The following is a 20583-nucleotide window of genomic DNA, read 5'->3' as shown; positions in this document are numbered from 1 at the left end:
AACTACAACTTTCTCCAGGGATTGCCTTTCTTTTTTAGTTTTAGCTTGAAATTTAACCCATCTTCTCTCTAGGTTCCTTTGATGATCCATTTGAATCAGTTAAGTGATGACAATTTTTGATATGCCTTATGACTTAAAACCTGCAATATCACTGTGCAACAATATAATGTAAGAGGATACATTATTTTGGTCACTGGAAAATCAAACATGCATTCGGAGATCCGTACCATGAGTGTATTTGTTTGTTTGTTTGTAGAAATCAGCAGTGGAAAACGAAATGTTTAGAACTTTATTGTGACTTCAAGAAACGGTCGACATTTTACCCTGACATCACACACATCCAGCTTTTTGAGATGAAGTAACAGACATGATAAATTATTAGCATCATGAGAATGAGTAAACTTCAAAAAGTTGCTTCCAAATGTGTCATCATTTTTCCCTAAATCCCAAATGAAATGATAGTATTTGAACAATCTTTGTGTATGTGATCAGGTCATTATTATCCCATTACAGCAACAGACAAAGTGGAGATTAGCAGACCCTGTATCAGACATGAAAAGTTATCATCCTCTGTCCACAGTGCTTGATTCTTGGACAAGAAACATAAGTCAAATTTATTTCCACATCTGTTAAGGTTATTTATATACAGAAAGTTTTAATAATTCATAATAAGTGAAACATACAGACATGTGCTCCCTGTGTCTTCACATCATGTGTAATTTTAGACACATTAATATTGAAAAGGAAATATTGTGAAACCTTTTGAGCAATTAACAAAATGAACACTTTAAATGATAAGTAGAGTAAGCTGGATGTTTGTGTAGGAGACGTATGAAGGAAAATTAAATTCTAATGTAGACAGTGTCCTGTCTAAGCCACTTTTGACATCTCTAGAGTGAAGCACTTTGTTCTAGTTTTTGCCATATAACTTATTGTGTGGTCTTTATACATGAACAGAATCACATACTGTAAATCTATCTTTGACTTCTTTTATGATTACTTGAATTTATTTACAGTTGCACCTTTTTACAAACATTTCGTGATAGTATTTGGCCTTGCTCTCAAGTATTTTGCCCAGCACAGAAACAGGAGCTTAAATATCACAGAATCACACACAGCTACAGTACACTGTAAAAAAATACAAACCTTCAGTTTTTGGTACTGGACAGTAAAACTACTTTATAGAATTTAACATGAGCTACATGTAGACATACAGCAATTTCTATTATTTCTAGATCATGATCTAATTTCCCAAATATTTTAGATAAGGATAATGACCAATCACTTATAAGAACTAGACCAGAGGATAAATGAACAAATCTTATCAGACAAGTGTGATCAAGATAACCACTTTGGTCTTTTCAGTGGCCAAAAGTAAGCTAACGTAAAATAAGGACATGTCATGATTTATATATTAGGTCATGTGGTTCGGATCCAAAGACATCGACAACTCTCGTATTATTTATAAAACTAAGTTATTGATTGAATACCACCAAAGATATTTGAAACAATTTAGACTTAGCTCTGAGATTGGGTGTTGGGATTTGAGTTTCCTCTTTGTGCATTGCAGCACCACAATGTTTGATCTCTGCTCGGTCTGAATGCCATCAGCAAATGACGTACCATTGACTGGCAGACCTGAGACACGCAGACAAGCATACAAACACACGCACATGCACACGTACACACTCGCACATGCACACGTACACACATACACACATACACACACACACACACACACACACACAAACTCATACTTATATAGGGCGGCTAAGTGTCAAGTCTCGAAAGACCCCCGTTTCATATCGCTCACCAGCCGGCTGTCAAAACCAACAGAGGTGGGGAGACTTTGAAGGTTACACCGGTCAACCTTCCATCTCACACTTTCCCCCAAATTTTTTTCTTTCCCTGGCTCCTCCATCTTCCTTGCATACTGTTAAGCTCTTTCTCATCTACTTTTACCCTCATCATCGTCCTTTCTTCTGTTAATGCTTGTTTGAAAGGAGGCTAGTTGTGAATTCAGGACTACCTGCCCAAATCTGCGAGGATCCAAAGCGCTTTGAACTCGAGCGCCCTTGTGTTGGGACAAAAATGATTGAAAAAAAACAGTTCAAACCACAAAATACTCAAACTAAAAATTCAGAATCAAGAACAAAGATCAATAAAAATAATAAACCAGCATTCAGCAAAGTCAACAAAAATTACAGAAAGGCAACACAGAATCTTTACCACAATGTCCAAGAGGTTTGGAGATTGAAGTCTTGGTTCATATGTTCAGGCGGGGAAGGCAAGCCTTCTTGTGGTTTTCCTACATGGTCTTGTCCTCATAATCTCTATTTTCAGTCCCTGGAGTAATGTCCAGTCCAGACACAACTCCAGTGAGATGTTAAGGGTTTGAAAATACTGGGTAGGTATGACAAAGGTGAGTAAAAACCTAAAGTGGATGAGTGGGAGAGGCAGAACTGCTACGATCTTGTCGGACTCAGGTATCTGCATCAGTTCTTCCTATTGTCTACAACTTTCTCATCATGGATAAGTTTTTGCTCACCAAAGCAGGACTATAGCACAACTCTTCTGTTAGAACCTACCCCAAATCTTCACTTTTGCAGTATTTTCTAGCAAGATGAGGAGCTGTTTCCTCTCAAATTCTTCCCAATCTTCCTCAAATGTCTCCGTCCTCTGTCAGAGTCCATCCATCTTCGCCTCCTGCTCTTACACTTTCTGCTGCATCTCTATGTGTTGGCCCTGCCTGCTCTGACTCTGGCCCTTCCCATTCATCTCGTACATCGAGCTCTTCTGCTGTTGCCGTCTGTAACACCACACCCCGATGATGACTGCAGCAGCAACCATACACACTACCGCAATTATGGCGGCCACAGTGGGCCCTCGGCTGGAGGAGCTGGGAGGAGGAGAAGAGCAGTTCTCCCCTATACACATTGCCTCCCCCATCTCCCCCTCCATCTCCCCCCTCTCACCCTTCTCCCCGGGAAGGTTGTGCAAAGTGTGCTCCTCTATCACTCCGCTGAGGGTGTCCGTATCTTGCATTGGTTGAGCTGGGTCTTGGTCGAGGTAGGGGTGTTCAGTGGGGCCACCAAGCCAGGAGTGGGTGGGAGCGGCTTGCTGTGTGTCGTAGTCTAGGGTGTCAGGGTGAGAAGGGGAGTCAGAAGGCTGTGAGGGTGCAGCGGTGTAGGTGAAGCCAGGTAGCGTCTCCTCCACACCCCTTTGTACTAAGGAAGGGTCAGTGGGAGACATAAAGACTTCTGGTAAGTTTGTGTAAGGGACAGGTCTACGAATTTCCACCTCATTGGGTTTGTCTGATGTCCTGACAACTGTCTCCCTCTCCTCGTCCTCTGGTCTTAGTCCGTCTGTTGTGGAATCATCATTTTCTTCCACTCGAACAACAGGGTAGCCATCCAGCCAGGTGTCATCTGTGGTCACCTTTCCACCTGCTGCCTTCTGGGTAATGTTCTGACGATCATCTTTGGCTGTAGAAATGATAACATGCTGGTGAGCATCATCGAAATCTTCATGGCTATCATGATCGTCATAGCTGTCATGGTCATCATGTTCGTGACCACCGTGATCAGGATAATGCTCATTGTCATCACCCTCCAGGTCGTAATGCTCCTCATGCTGGCCGTCATCATGGTCATCACGGTCTGGGTGCTCCTCTGACCCGTCCGGATGTTCTTGACTTTCTTTCTCATGATCACCTGTCAAATCCCCATGATCCTCATATCCTTCATGTTCATCATAAGTATCATCTCGATCATCGTATTCCTGGCTGCCGTAGCGGACGTGTTCTCGCTCCTCTTCGTGTTCACCCATATCATAATGGTCATCGTGGTCATCATGTTTTTCATGGCGGTCCTGAGCTGGGATGTAATGTTTCATATGATCATCACGGTCATCTTCTTCCTGGTGACTATCCGCTTCTTCTTGATCATCGTGGTGGCTGTCTTCGTGGTCATCCTTGTCTTGGTGGTGGCTGTCATTACGATCATCTCGATCATCTGTATTATGATCATCATCTTCAGGTTCAGGATCGTGGTCATCAACAGGAACAGAATGCTGGTGATGGTCCTTCCTCTCTTGGCTCTCCTGCTCTTTGCTCTCCTCTGATTGGGCCCCTGAGGCTCTCTGTGTGGTCTGTGTAGATGGATTAGAGGAGACAGGATGGCCCTCTTCCTGGAAGGCCTCAGAGGGGAACCAGAAGAGGTGTTTCTGGGAGAGGAGGGACACAGGTGCTTGTGTGGCTGGAGCAACATCAGTGGTGACCACCTCCCTCCTCTCCTGCTGCCACCTCGGGTGACCTATGAAGTCCTCAACCGGCCGTTCCTCATCTGTTTCTCTTCCTTCAAATCTAATACCAATCACCTCTCCTTCTACCGTATGCTCTTCACGTTGGTCTTGAGGCTCCTCCTCCACTTCAGCAGTGAAGCCCATCTCCTGCGGCTTCTGACTTGGGTTTGCAGCTCCATGCACCTCCTCGTACACCTCGCCTTGAGCCTCTGCTGGTCTCTCGTTGTGGTGCTCTGCTTCTTCATATGAATCCGGGAACTTGTCCTCATAGTCTATATGACCTACGGTTTCATCTGCAGAACCACAAAGGGGGACAGATTAACTTTGTTACTTACATCAACTCATACAGGTTAAATCAAAAGGACAACTGCACTGACATATAACAGACAACCCTTAGATCTGATAAAGCTTTAGAGCAGTTGTTACCAAAGATTTGGGATTCTGATCTTTAGATGGAATTGTTTGACTTTTTAGAAAGTGCATTCACCTGCTTTCTCATAAAGACACATAGATGAAAAGATTGACATCCCTCTTTTAACTGTTCAAAAGGAGGCTACATTCAGCAGCCTCAGTAAGTATCAAGAATCAAAACAGGAAAAAACAGCTAGCATTGCTCTGTTCTGAGGTAGAGAACAACATTTTGTATAGATTTAACAAAGTAGATATAAATACTGATCTGAAGCACTGGTGGATTTTTGTTTTGTTTTATTTCCATTGAGCTGGAAGTAGTACAGTCTTTGTGCTAAACTGCTCTAAGAGTCAAACTTCTAATCTCCTTAGATTATCTTTTGACCCCACTTTATCTCAGGATGGTTCAAGGACCAGTGCTAACTCTATTAGCTCAACATGGACACAGACTACATAGAGAACTCATGCCCTCTTCTCCCTCAGCTTGGCCGCTTACTGGCATGTCACACTGAGGTGAGATAGCTGCCATTTTCATCCCAACTAACAACTGAGGCGTTGTTTTCCAAAGCCAGGAATTAAGGACCACCATCCAACAATGAGGGCTAACAAGAAAGAGGAATGGAGGTGGAGCTAAGAGCGGTCTCCTGTCTGAGTCAAAGGTCAAAGCTTTGAAGAGGACGAGTGTCAGGGAGGCCTTTTTCTGTCTGCCTTTACAAATCTGTGCAATGATATCAGTTTAAAGAGCTTCTTTCTTACCTTTGACACAAATCTCCACCATTCCGTACCACTCTCCACAGCTGTCGCACAGCAGGCTGAAAGCCTTGTGTCCACTGGGCATTAAATAACCTGGCACACAGGTGTACAGCAGCTCATCACCCATCTCATACCCACTGTGCCCCTGCAGACGGGCATTTGGAAAGGATGGAGGGTCACCACACGGTACATCTGTCGAACACAAACACACACATTTAACCTACAAACAGAACGTAATGTTTTTTCTATACGTTACACAACGAAAGTGCAATAAAAACTATTAAACAAGCTGATACTGATGATGCAATCCCTTTTTAATAGTGCACAGTGTTGTTCCATATAAAACATGAGCAATTATAATTATCCAGCTTCACAACAACACAATCCCCTGTGTAAACAGAAAGAGATAAGAAGGACTCAAGGGACAGGAAGTAATGGGGTTTGTAGAAAATGTGGATTTAATTTAGACAAACACAAACAATGCTACTTAGGTGAGATAAAGGGTGTGTATTGTATCCACTGTAGTCTAATTTTTCATGGTAATTAAACCAAAGAAACACACATTATTTGAAAAATATTAACACATGTATTGACTCATAAATGCTGAATATTGTATTTTTATATTTTCAGTAATTTATTTCATGAATGAAAATATACAACAATGAAAATCTGGTGTTTAGAATAAGGTCTGCTAAATTTACAGCAGTAATTCCATATATTATGATTACTCTGATTTTCCAGGTTTACTTCAAATCAATATCCTTCAATGGCTGCCAACAACATTCCATAAACAATTCTTTTAATGTATTTTCTTCCTTAACAGGTCAATGACAGATTTATGTTTGTGAAGAATCTTGTCTGATTTTGACAGTAGACTCTTCCGCTCTTGATGTCAAAGTGTAACATCATGCAATTTAATAAAATGTCCCATACCATCTACTTAATGTGGCTTATATTCTTTCACGTCTCAGGTTGTATCATCCAGACATATCACAGACTCAAATATTCATGTACAGGTAAAACAGTGAAGAAGCTTTCATATTTGAATTTAATTTCTTATCTCAAAACTTAGGCACAAACTAGGGATTTTGTACAGAAACAGGCACCGTTTCTGGTTAAATAGTGGGTAAAATATCAATATAAAATATAAAATCTCTCAAAAAGTTTTAGATTACTGTGATATAATCTACAGGAATGCCTCTACTGTCACCCTCAAATCTCTAAACTCAGCTTGTCAGTGCGTATGTTTAAAAAAAGTAAAGAAACACTAAAAACAGGCTAAAACATTTAAGAAAACTCCATAAGAAAGAAAGTGCATGTAGTCTGTAATGTCCTTTTTATGAGTTTCATCCTGACAGGTAACTAGCTGTCAGTTAAACATGCATCTGCTGGTGAGTTTACTGACCTCTGGCTTTGATGCAGAAGGCATTGAGGTGTGCTGTGTCCTCTGTGGCGTTTTCTGTTCTCACATCCACTGCTTTAAGGGCACCACCAACAACATTACACACCGTGGTCCTAGAAGTCAATTCATAAAACAGAAATGATTGAATCGTGCCATACATCAGTCCACAAACACACAGACACTCATTAGATTAAACCTGAGAGAAAAAGGCAGACAGTAAAGCATTAAAGCACCACTGAAGAACTCTGGGATCTAGGCCGGTCATAATCAAACATATTCAAACACTATGTCGAAAACTTTTAGGAGCTTGATTTATTTCTACCACAAGCAGAGCAAAATAAAAATTAAGGGTTTAAATAAATAAATAAAAAAAAGAAGAAGTTAAAATCAAAGCAGAAATTCATAAAATGTACTCTTTTTTTGTGTGTAATTTGGTCACTGGTACCCCTTTTCGACCAACGCGAACCGGGTTGTATTTCTGGGCTGGTGCTCACGCTGGTTCGGAGCTGGTTGAACTTGCAAACCAACACAGCACCGGTTTGTTTTTCCACCCGCTCGAGCCCGTGGAAGAGGAACGTCATGATGTCAGATTTACGTGACCGCTTTTCCCAGCAGCACTAGCGCAAACTTTCCCTCACAACAACGATGGCGAACAACGGCAGCTTGTCTCCTCGGCCGACCACTGCTTTGCCTTGGAATCCATTTGTCTCTTTTATTTTTTTGCTGCAGGACAATGGCAGAAACAAGTTTGGTTTGTGTTTTTGATCACGGCAACTTCGCACCCCACCCCTCACCCCTGACGTAAGCGGTTCGCGGTTCTAGACCAGCAAAGAGTTGGACCTGCTCTGGAACCGGTTTTCCCGGCCAGGAGCCGGTTCACTCACAGCCGAAACATGAAAAAACGGTTTTCTATTGAGCGCCGGCTCCAAACCGGCCCTGAAACTGCCTCGGTCGAAAAGGGGTACGTTGTCTTCCATCACCCAGGTTTATCTTGTGACCCTCTGAAGGGAATTAACCTATTTGTTGTGGACTGAGCTAGCTCCCCCTTGTTTGTGGTATTGTTAAATTGACAAACCAGTACTTCTGCAACAGTGAAGAATCTGGGTACTCCTCCAACTAATGACGACATCACTTATAAAAGTGACATTCCCACTAAATAAGATCACATTTTAAGCAGCAGTTTGGTTCATATTATGAACACGGGTAACATTACATCACACATGTACATTTATATACAGTGCTCTGTGCTCTCTTGGCCACTGATTTGTTGCTTATCTAAATATTTTTAAGTCATGACATCAGGGTCCAGGATAAGTTATCACAGCTCAGACATGCTGCAGTATCAGCACTCGTAGCCTGTGGCACAATATTATCACACTGGGGCACATTACGAGTAGATGTTCCCATGCTGGAGCCTGAAGTCACAGCCAGCTTCATATAGAAGAATGATAACATTAGGGTCTTAATATAATGCACAGTCTACATGGACCAAATGAATAATGTCTACAAGCTGCAGTTGCACAGAAAAAAGCTGAGTAAATAGTCTATTTTTGTCGCAACATTAAGGTTTATAGCATCATTAGGCTATTTGTCAAACAAAAGCAGCAGATAAGACTGACTCAGACTTCCCAGGCCAATCAAATCATGTTCCCATAGCAGCTCCCGACACATAGCAGAGTCTGACTGAGCTCAGAAATGTTATAGAAAGCCAGACGTATTAGACCTTTTATTAAAAACGGGATTGATTAATAGCATATCTAATCAAGTACAATTAAAAACAAAATAATTTGGCACTGGCTTAAATGTCTGCATGTATGCATCCTTGTCTGTGTGAACTTGTGTCCCTGAGTTAATCAAAGCATCGGTAATTGGAAAGAATTTCTGACTGGCAGCGCAGTGAGACTGTGAGAAGTGGTGTGAGTCATGCCGCATGCTTGTGCCATGCTAACTTCAGCTTATAAGGACAAAAGTCGGAAAGGGAGAGATAGAAAAAAAAATCAGAGCAAGACAGAAACCGCCAAGAAAACAGTGTGAGGGAGTCAAAAAACACAAGTTCTGTTTTCACATTCAACTGTAGCTCATGGAAGCAACTCTGTATGACCTCTCATCATTTCTACCATTCCTTAAACTCCTCACCTTACATGACACAACGATAAGTGGAAAAAATCCTGATGTGTGTTTTTGTGAACCTTAGTGTTAATTCAGTATGCTGGTATTATTGTGTTGGTTTCCGTGGCAGCAGATCTATGATTGACAGGTAAGAGGAAGATGTTAAGGTAGGGGAGTCATTCTGAGAAGTACTTGTTATTACGCAAGAGACCTCAATATTATGTCAATGATATTCTTGCCCTATAACGTCAGAGCATTACCTTGCATAAATCACGTAAAACAGTACAATACACCACATGAACTGTAGGGATGCAAATGATTTATATTGACCTGACAGTCATCCACTGACTTAACTTCTTCAAACTTGACCTTAACTTCCTCCTTTCAGGCATAAAATAAATCCTTAGCATCAGTTCAGCAGTTTGCCTTCTTGCCGGTTTCAACAGATGACATCACATCACCCCAATTATCCTGTTTTTATTGCCCAACCAAAGCCTTTTATATGGCCTTTTATTAAAGGTGCTATATAAATAGAGTTATTATAATTATCATCTAAGGAGCAGATTAAACCCTCAGGGCTAAAATGTGACCAAGGGTCTGTTCAGTTCGCTGCTCTTAACATTCTCTGATATACAGGGTTGAAGAGGTGAGGCAAAAGTAAAAGACTGAGAAACAGATGAGGGCATGAGTAAAAAAAATATTATGAAAAAATAATGAAAAAGTACAAATTAAATCTATAAGGGGCAGCATGCAAAGAAAGATGAAGTACATAGAAGTTAGAGAAAAAGATTATAAACAAAAATTTGAAATTATAATTAAAATCAGGAGTCCCTGCAAAACTTGGAAATAGTTTTTAACTTCTGAAGCAAGATGTCTGTCACTAAAAGTTTTAACATAAGACATAATTGATGACATTGTGTGGTAGCAAGGGGTTAATGGGAGTTGTTAACTTCAATGTTGACTTTTTCTGGAGTAAACTATGTGACGTGACTCAGGCAAAACTCATGTCAAAAGCCAGGTAAATGTTGATTCACTCACACTACTATAAATCACTTTATACCCCTAAAATATCTAAAGATATTTAAAGTCAACAGTCTGCAGACTTACTTTCTCGCTCTCTGAGGTATCATCAATCAATCGTTATTTATAGAGCACTATATCATGTCTATCCAGAGGCAACAGATATAGAGCAGGTCTAGGCCACCTTAAGCATCATTAGTTTCTAATATCATTGACAAACAGCCAATTTCATCTATAAGCACTTTGCATGAGTGATAAGGATTAATTTTTGTAAGAGGCAGAAAACCTCAGCAGAACCAAACTGATGGGGGACAGCCTTCTGCCATGATTTTGCAATTGGCTGCGCACAAGAAAAAGGAGCAGAGACAGAGAAAGAGGAACAGACAGGCAGACGTACAAATAGCAAGTAACAACATATAAAAGAGGCTATAGAGACAATGTCTGCACTAAATGCTAGACTTCAAACATGTGTTTTCTTCTACTACATCAGACCTACCCAGACAGAGGGTACCTCTTGTCCACCTACCCTCCATTTTCTCCACAGCGTAGCAGGAGAATGAGGGAAGTCGAGATGCAAAGTTTGGAGAGGTACACTGCTAGAGCAGACAGACCCATAGCTAAGTGATACACTGTGAAACATGGTAAGAGGGTGTGAAAGCCAAAGTCCACCGTCCAGAGTGAGGAGCATGTGGATGTGCATGTGTCAGCTTTTCCTCTGTCCAGACATTTGTCATTCTCAGACCTGCCACCATTTTGTAGCAGGCTAAGTTTCCTAGCATTGATAGTTTGGTTTGGCCAAGGATTTAGGTAGATAAAGTATTTTTTTAGCATTCCATATTGATTTTTAAAGTGCTTAAACGGCAAACTTTATTTTATCAAACATGTCGCTTTGCAATATTTTGTTTAGCCATCTATCTGGATCAATGCCAGTATTACCTGTGCTGGGGTTAGCAATATTAGCATCATAGGTCCATTGGTCTTTTGCTTCACTTCTCTGTTAATCCCAAACTAATGAAAACTTAAAGTCTTAACAGCTTTAACCATAGAGCCAACATTATGCAGACATTTTTATTATATGCCGTGGTCAAGGGTAAATGGTCTTATTGTCTTGAATGTTAGCTAGCACACCAGGCTAATAACATGCCAAACAATAAAATGTAGTAAAGATGTCCATGTTATGTAAGCACCTTAGTTTGCTAGCGTAAGCATTCAAGCAAAAGCACATCTGTTCCTTAAGCTGTGGATGGTTTGTCCTGTTTGTTATTGATTTTCAAGCTAGTTCCTGTTTATTATCTTCTGTGATGATGACCTTTAAATCAGAGCTGACAAGTAAATTAACCACTCACATAATTTTTATTGAAAAAAATCAACTGGGGCTATAGGCATTTTTTAAAATAATTAATCAAGTAATGAAAAATAACTTCCGTAGACTAGTTTTGCACTTCTTATTTATGAAGGGAAAGGAAATTCTTTGGTAGGGGGAATGACAAGAAAAAAAAAACATAGTTTAGGAACTACTTCAGATAAGGAAACATCGCCAAAACACCTCTCATTCTTAAAGAATTCAAGCAGCTTTTTATTTGAACTCTGAAAAGCACAAACACATAATTTTGAACACTTAGGCCTACAGGCTTTAAATCATCTTATTTTGATACCCGTAAACTAGAGGATTGTAACTTTCACTTTCTTCTTATCCTCTGCTAGAAGCCTTTAGGATACAAGTTGTCAGTCAAACACCTGGCTATAATGGTATACTTTTTGTCAGGCCTGTCTGTCTGTTAGTGTCTCTGGATGCTGGAGGCTGTGTGTCATGTTACCGTGGAGATGAGAGGTGTAAATGGAGGCAGTTGTCGACATGACACCCCGGCTCAGAATTCCCTCCTCCTCCAGGAGGGAACAGAGGAGTCTTTCTCTCTCTCCTCTTCTCTCTTTCTTCTCTCTTTTCCCCCTGAAATGTGTCAGTCTCTTCTCCTATCTTCCCACTCCCTTTATAGCTGCCGCTGCTGCCTTCTCTTCCTTTTGCTTTAATGTCTTTCAGCAAGATGACCTTTGACCTCTTCAGAAAACACAATTTTCTCTACATGTGCCTTACAACAATGTAGACCTTCATGAACCAACATGCGCTGTTATACTGTATCTTTTTTTTTTTCTTACCCCACTGATCCTCCATAGAGCCACCCACGGGTGCACGGGGAGAAGAAACACTCAACCACTGCGTGATGGAGCTCCTGTGTGGATGCTAAGCGGGCCTGTTGGAAGGCACAAGCCCGCTCAGCATCTCTGAAGCCCTCCTGACCAGAGGAGTTCCTCAGGCTCAACACAAACACTCGACCTGAGGAAAGAGGACACTGGTTACCTTTTTTATTTTAAAGTGCTGTTGTAAATATTCTACAATTGGGCTTCTGGGTTTAGTCACAGCCTGTTACGTTAATATTGTCCATTACATTTAACTTTTTTTATTCCAGGAAGCATAACTAGCAAGCTTGAACGGGAGCTTCTACATTTTTTTATTGATAAATGTACACTGTTCTATTCATGTCGAAAAGATGTGTGTATTCACTCTTCATCTCTATTTGAGACAGACAACGTGCAATTTAGTTGCAGTTGTTCTGTGGATTTAATCTCGGGGGACCGATATTTCAACATTAGGTTATTTTTTGTACCAGGTAAGAAAGTACTTCAGTAACACTTATTTATGAAGCCCTTTTCACTGATATAAATCACAAGTGCTTTACATGGACTTGACATTAAATGCCATTTAGAAAATTATTAGTTAGATTAAAATCAAGTTTGCACCAACACCACACTGTGATGAAGAGTTGAACAGTAAAGCAGCTCACGTACAGCATATTAAAGGAGCAATGCAAAAATATGTATTTCCAATACCAATATATTGATCATTTTGTAATACATATTTTATATAGAGTATACATGCAGGTGTAAATAATCAGTGAATCAAAATATGTGAATCCTTATAACAAGATTTACAATATAAAATGCTGATTTCAACGTCATAGAAAATATAATATTTGACCCCACCTCGTGAGAAAGACTACAGACTCAGGGCTAACAGCTTGATTTTTGTGAGCACCTGTAGTATGTTCTTCCTAATGAACTTAATCAGCTACAGGTGTAATCAATTCAATCGTACGAGCTCACTGTCCCTTCACAAGTCATATCAAGTGTTAAGAAATAAGCGGGAGTTTAATCATCATGACATTTGGAGTCCATCAGCTGAGGCTATACGTACAGCCATTACGCAGTTTATTAACAGTGCACGGCTGCATGGCGTGAAATATGAAAAATGGACTAAAACAGAGCGAGATCTCCTGTCATTATTACAGAACACACGATCACTCGCGCCCTGAGAAACGGTTGGTGGCTCATCAAATTCAAATTTAACTCAGTAAAAGTAATTTATCTCTTCATGTCGACTTTTTGATAATATTTTGCAATACATTTGTTTTAAAATGATATCAATAGCTCTGCTGTCACATTTATATTACATTTTTCCGTTAAAATATAGCCAAACTATCAACTTACCGTCTGCATTGACAACAGAAGTCACCAATAGACAAGCCAGCAGGCATCCAAAGAACCATGACATTGAAATTTGTTTGCAACGATCCAACATCTTTTACGCCCTCAGCTGCGGGTTAAATCTCACTTTATAATCTTGGAGAACGTGTCCAAAAACTTCCAGACCACTTTAAGTTATTCACAATCTTGGTGGTCAAAGTGAGGATGGAGCAAGAACTCCTGCTTTTTCCCTCCTGCTGGACAGAGGTGGACTGAGCAGCCGGAAGGTGAGCTTACTGTCAAGTGCGCGTGATGACGGGGAGAGAACGGTCAGAGCGGCTCGAGAGCGAGGCGCGGTTTATCTCCCCAAATAGTCGCCTCGCAAGGGGATGGAGCACCGGTGTGAAAACTCGCGTGTCCCTGTTGGTAAATACGTCACGGCTCAAAATCTTGGCTGCTCCTTTGCAGACACAGAAACGGCAGCTGCTAAAGTGTCCATGAGCAACAAATTGGAGCCCTACCCGTTCATTACATGGAGCTGGGATAAGACCCTCAGTCTCCCAACGCTGTCTTAATGTAAGGAAGTGTGCATTTGTGATGAAGACTGGCACACTGACTATGCAATGCTATTTAAAGACAGTTTGGATAATTAGGGACCTCACGTTCAGTACACCAACATGGAGCTTACCCTTTGAGCACTGAAATCTTAATTAAAGTGAGCTGTCCTTTTTGTCTGGCCAAACTTCCTTCAATTAATGTGTGTGTGTCTGTGTGTGCGTGTTTGTGTGTGTCTGTCCCATTTGGTGAGAGAGATAAAGTTGAATGACTAAAGCCCATAGAGAGCTGTGCATTGTTTCAATGAATCTGCAGGTAAAGATAACAGCAACAACCCACATAGTGCCAGAATGTACATGATCCAGATCACTGAACCTAAAGCGACGTTACAACATATAAAAACCCATTTAACAAGGAATAGAAGTTATCACTGTGCGCACATGCTCCTATATAAAACATGATCTTTACCCTCTGATGGTTCATCAATACATTTGAATAAACATTTAAGGCAAACGTATAGGCTAATGTAAGATTGGTTGAACGATTACTCCAACTTTGCCATTTGTCATGCCTCAAGATCGGAACATTTAGAAGCTGGAAGTTAAGACTTGACTCACACTACAGTGACTGGTAAAGTTAAGTCACTGTAATGTCCTGAAGGAGGCTGACCAGTTGTCACAGATGATTTTCAGTGCTTGTCTCAACTTGGTCAAGAGTTCAGGTTGTGTAAGCCTGGAAACTTCACCTGCCCAAGAAAATCATGTGTACTATTCCAGAGCAGCTACAAAAAGACTTTAAAGGCCCGTTCATCAATATATATTGTGATCCATTACTTAGAAGACTTGAGTAACCACCATGTAAACACCCTCCAATACAAGTGAAAGTACTGCCTTCAAAAATGTTACTCATGCACAACTTTATTCATCTTTGAAAAATGGTCCCTGTCATTATTGCCCTATCATATCAACAATACCATTTATATAATACATACAACCAGCATGTAAAAACTAATAATTACCTTCATAATTATTTACAGATGATTTTTCTTGATTAAATGATTTTTGGCCGCTAGTCAGGTATCAGTTATCCTAACTGTAATCTCTAAAACAGCTTGTTCTCTAATTATTGCGCTCACATTATTCAGATTACTGTCATTTCAGACAAGCACAGTAGTAGCAGTACATTCTAAAATAGAAAAAAAGCAGGAATGTGTTATGAGTAATAAAAATATTATGAATCTGTCTAAATCTGAATGGCATAATTTTGAATGTGAGCTATTGTTTTAATCTATCATTTGAATAGTTTAGTTTTAAGGGGAACTGGAAAGCTTTTAACAAATGATCTAACTGATGTTTGAGGTTGTAAGGTCTGTAGCATAAATGTAAGAAACCTGTCAAATAGTTTTGTCATTTAACCCATGTCTTGATGATTTGCAAGTTAAAATGCAATGAATATTGAACATTTGAAGGGATACTGAGCAATATTTTGAGTTATAATAACATGCGTTAGCTACTATAAGATAGTAGTTTATGGGAGTTTCAAGCTAACATTATCGTCAGCTGGGAAGTGGGCTGGATGCTAACATTGTCTTTTGAAAGTGTTAAAGGCTACAACAGAAAAGGGGGAAAGAAGCTTTATGTTGTAAAAACAACTTATTTGAAAACCATTAGCTTAAGATGACCCTGTTATCAAACCTCATATTAAGCAAACATTAAAGCTATCCCTGAACTCATATGTATGAATTACACGTACAAGGATGGTATTGTTGCTTTCATGGGCAACCTACTTAAGTTAGTTGTCACAGGTGTTTGCCTCAATGAAGAAGGTTGCAACAGTGCTCCTTCCAGCCTGCACCCACTGTTTGTGTTCGCTTGTTTTAATATATTCTTTGTATGTCACCATGGGCAATTGAAAATAGACTTACAGCTGGTTTGTTGCTTGGTAATTTCCAAAGAAAGCTGCAATTCTCCTGTAGCTCTTTGGTCAACTTTGATGTCATTTTTTTGGCATCACAACTGGCCTACCTGACATTATGAAACAGGTCCCTTTAGTAAGTCAAATTGAGTTAATTTCACATCAGCCACACACCGAGGTGCACAGACGTTGCCTCGTGGTGCCTTAAGGATGTTTTTCTCTTGGTTAAACCAGCAAAAGCCTTGGCAATGCCACAGATTGAAAGATTCAAAGGTTATTGTTAGCATTCAGCCAAAGCTAGTTAATGGTAGCTAAGTGATTAAAAGCTTAAAACTAGTTTGGGAATACTAGTTTGTTTCCATATTAAATGTCTCTGCTAACGTTTCCAGAAATAGAAACTTAATGTCTATATTTACTATAGCGGTCAATTGCAGATAAGCCAGGCATCCACAGAGTTATAAGTGGAAAGAAGTGGTTGAATGCTGATGTCAGCATTATCTGAGCATTGAGTTTTCCAGCCTGAGCTTGATGTCTGAGAAAATTGGCCAATATGGTGAATATGTGTATGCAGCTCCACTTGAATACATACATGAAAAACAAGAAAGAGTCGAGAACAGATTTTTGAAAAGAAACAAAGTTGGGGAAATTCCTCAAGGAGTGGCAGCCTTAATGAGGTATCACACGTCTTCACAACTGTACATCCCACCTTTTCCATTTCATTATTCTCCATGTTTCCTCTGTCTCAGTGGAGTCACGCTGCTGACACTCCCACTTCATTGTGCCCTCACATCCTCCAATGATGTTTGTCCATTTCTGTAGTTTTCTTCGTCACATTTTCCCCCCTGCTCTCATGGACCTCTCATACTTTCACCTCTTGCTCAGAGGGGCCTGGATGGGTGAGCTGGGATCCTGACTCACTATTATGAGGGGCCTATTTCTGGAGAAATTTACGGGGTCATGGAGGAGAGAGGTGAGGGATGACGAGGAGGAGAGAGACAGTGATTCACACCTGCACCATCTCAGAGAAGCGGGTGAGAATTATGTTATCTGCAGGTGTCTGTGGGAGGGGTGCACGTCCTGACTTCACACAGGTGTGTAATCTCACAGGACCAACAGTACACACCCATCAGACAATTTGAGCTGTGGAGGTAAATACACATGCACACACACATCAACCACAAGATTGCTCTGAGTATGTGTGAGACCAATGACTTCCTACATGAGACATGTCCTGTCAGACAGATTGAGGCGTAATGCAGATGTGCAGTTGACTCAGAGGAAATCAGTGGTCATATTGGTGCAGCCCAGCAGAGGTATGGCTACCTTTATCTACATAGCAATAGCTAACTAAATCTCCATTAGGTTCAGATATAAAAAATAACAGTAACAGATTTCACAAGACAAAGATTTGAGTATGCAGGGGGGATGGATTTGTTGATCCTTCAGTGAAACATAACAATCCAAAATCCCCTTACTTGGATGGCTCTCACTTGGCTGTGTGTAAATAAGAAATCAGATTCAAACATTTTTAGAGAGTTTTTGTAAAAAAAAAATTGTGAGTGCAATTAGAATATGTGTGTATAATATGAAATGAAGCACATGAAGATATTGTGTACAATATTAAGAATATTATCTCAAGTTATGCTGTTGTGCTTTTGAAGTGAATATCAGTGCAGCTCTGATTCCATTATGTGACAATAATCACTGCGATACTTATATTCAGTAAAATTGCACGCTGAGTAGAAGAACTGCCAAGAGAAAACATCCAAACAAGGAGCAGGGTTGAAGAAACAATCTGGCAAAGAAACTGGGACACTAATCACAACAGGAACACAATCTAAAAGGCAGGAAAAATACTGTTAAGTATTATTGTCTACATTTGACATGTTTTAGGAAATGGACATCTATGATCATAAACATCCTGGATCACCAGCTGACAGAAGACGGTGGAAACAATGTGTGTTAAACAGAGGTGGCCTTGCTTGATATTAGCAGCGTCACTGCGATTAATAGGACACATTCAACACTGAGCTGCCAGCCGCAGCAGAGTCAGAAAGAGAGGAGCATGGAGCTATTCAAATAACTGAGATAATTAATTTGACTTTTGATGAGGGATTGTTAATTACTATGCAATGTAGCGAGATGTGGTGGCACAAGGGTTGAAAATGTGATGCAGGCAGATGGAGGACAGCATTTTAGCATGAGCATTATAAAATGTTAGCGTTCATACCAAAAAGAACAAAATGTTTTCTCTATCTGAATTATCTCTGTTCCATATTTTGATCATAGGTTATTACCCTGGAGGCTCAGAGATTTGTATGACCATTAGTAACAACAACTTATAAATGACTCTGTTTGCTACGGACAATTTCAATACTTCTGCTGCTTACTGACATGGTTGTCAATCTTGGTGTTTCCATAATATATTTGGATGTATTTTCTATTTACTTCAGTAGAATTACAAAAAAAAAAGATGATATTGATAAAACCAGTGAAGGGCCATAAAGCACATGGACAATTATTAAGTTAAGCTTAGTTGAAGAAAAGGCTACATACATCTACTTCATAGGTGCCTAGGAGAGGAGGGAGAAGAAGCTTATTAAATTGGACATTGCAAGAATCCTGCAAACATGTTTGCCTGATGGTCTAGAAACAAAACGTTACCCTTAAAAATGTTATTGCAAGTTGGACAGTGTGCAGGATTCTTGCAATTTCTCACAACAGCTTAATGACAGAAACATTAATGTTAAATATTGGACTCTTTAAGCAGGGACTGCAGTGCAAAAGAAACATCCTCCAAAATACTCTGACTCTTCATTGAAAATATCAGTAGCTGCTGCAGTCCTGACAAGCTCCACCAATAAAAAAGCTATGCTTAAGAAGGAGCGTGCAGGTCAAAGGCCTTCATGTCTAATAAAGGAGGGTGCATTTCAGTAAGCCATGCAGCCCACACAACATGGCAGCCATGAAACTGGCATATCTGAAAAGCTCAACCATTAAGGATTATACTTACACTTTTCTTTTCTGCAAGAGACATGCTGCCTGCCTTAAAAAGATATGAATGGGAGAACTTCCTGTGAAAGACTCAGGACAGCAGTTACAACAATTATTCTTTCCTCCAGTGGCTCATTCTGCACATCTCAGTTTGACCTTCTTTTCTACCAGGGAGACAGAAAACTGATTCAACTTTTGCTGTTGCATTTATTAAAAAAACATCTAGGTTGAAGTTATACTGATGTTGGCACTACAGTGACATGCTTGGTATGTGTAAACAGTTGGTCAATGGCAAAGTGTTACACCAGCACAAGGATTTTAGTGTGGGCAGCTATTCCTATCATATTTTTCCAGTAAAAAAGAAATAGAAACATCTTTAATACTTATATTTTTTAATTGGAAATGATCATAATTTGGATGTCCCTCACTAGAACATAGAGTGATCACCCCTCTCCAACATTTGCAATTGACTCAAAGTAAGCCCAAGGCTACTCATACAAAAACAATTTTGGTGTGATTGTTGCTTATAACTGAATTATTAATTCACTGTTTTGTATTGGGTTTTTTTTAAATAAGTAATAACTTGATATAATTGTACACGATGCATAGTTTGAGAATTCTTCTAGGAGAAAAGTCCAAACTAAATCAGAACATGTCATGTATTATTAAAATGTAATCATCCCTTAGTGAAGCAACTGCCCAAAGTGTTGAGTCCATGTGATTTCTTCCATTCAAATAAATGATGTCAAAGAAAAAACACAGTACGTCTTGTGCATATTTTTTCGGACTAACAGAGAAGTACAAAAGGAACATTTCCCAGCCTCCCCTTTCATTCACTGCTGGGCTCAAGTTTATCCAAATAGGGGAAACTGTGTAGCTATGGCATTCTTTACCTGTCAGCCCTCTTTATAGCTATGCTGGAATATTTTAATACAAGTAGAATATCTGCATACTTCTTCCAACTCTGATTATTGGATTGGTTAAGAAGGAACCTCTTTTGACCTCTATATAAGGGTTTTATATCTGCTCCAGTTTGTGTTTAGTGCAAACTTACTTTTGAAAAGTTCTTATAAATGGAGACAAGTCAAATGTGCAAAGTGTCCCTTCAAACAGAGTGAATAAGAAAATGTGGTCTTTTGAGTTAAGTAGATACAGAAATTAAAATATTCACAAGTGTTACTTTGTTACCTCACACCACCACATGAGTTGTTCTACATTGCATGAGTAAACAGTATGATCTTACAGAATGAACAGGGATTGGGCTGGTTGCATAAGAGCGCCCTCAAGCGAGGAATCTTGAGAACTACTGTAAAGATATTTTTAAGGATATTTAACTAACATTGGAGTTTGTCTGAAGCCATGTCTAAAAAAACTGCAGTAGAAGTTGGGGGGTTATGTTAAGAGCCTTGATAAAAAAAGATTTAAAAAATAGTGAAATAATAACTTCTATGTAGGTGGAAGTCCTGCATCTAAACTCTTCCCAAAGTAAAAGCACAAAGGCATAATAAAAGACAAATAGACAAAATACACTTAAATTATCTGAAGTAAAAGTGATTGTTATGGAAACATGGAATTAATATGTATGCATTTATATAATCCATAATGCC

At 39.8% G+C, this 20583-nt stretch overlaps 1 protein-coding gene across 2 annotated transcripts; it reads right to left on the bottom strand.

The window, feature by feature from the left end:
• Positions 1-275: 275 nt before the first annotated feature.
• Positions 276-13960, bottom strand: susd5 (sushi domain containing 5). Of its 2 annotated transcripts, XM_034704655.1 has the most exons (5): positions 13538-13960; positions 12149-12326; positions 6869-6978; positions 5467-5655; positions 276-4595 (listed from the first exon to the last, which is right to left on the bottom strand). In XM_034704655.1, the coding sequence occupies exons 1-5, from the start codon at positions 13626-13628 to the stop codon at positions 2713-2715; spliced, it is 2451 nt and encodes an 816-aa protein (XP_034560546.1). In that variant the 5' UTR covers positions 13629-13960; the 3' UTR covers positions 276-2712. The 2 variants fall into 2 exon arrangements, with proteins under 2 accessions (XP_034560546.1, XP_034560547.1); XM_034704656.1 differs by lacking the exons at positions 12149-12326; positions 13538-13960 and adding an exon at positions 10491-10615.
• Positions 13961-20583: the final 6623 nt, after the last annotated feature.

This window comes from Notolabrus celidotus, chromosome 16, assembly GCF_009762535.1.
Source record: "Notolabrus celidotus isolate fNotCel1 chromosome 16, fNotCel1.pri, whole genome shotgun sequence".
In the NCBI taxonomy this organism is placed as follows: domain Eukaryota; kingdom Metazoa; phylum Chordata; class Actinopteri; order Labriformes; family Labridae; genus Notolabrus; species Notolabrus celidotus.
This window is presented reverse-complemented; position numbering and strand designations above follow the sequence as displayed.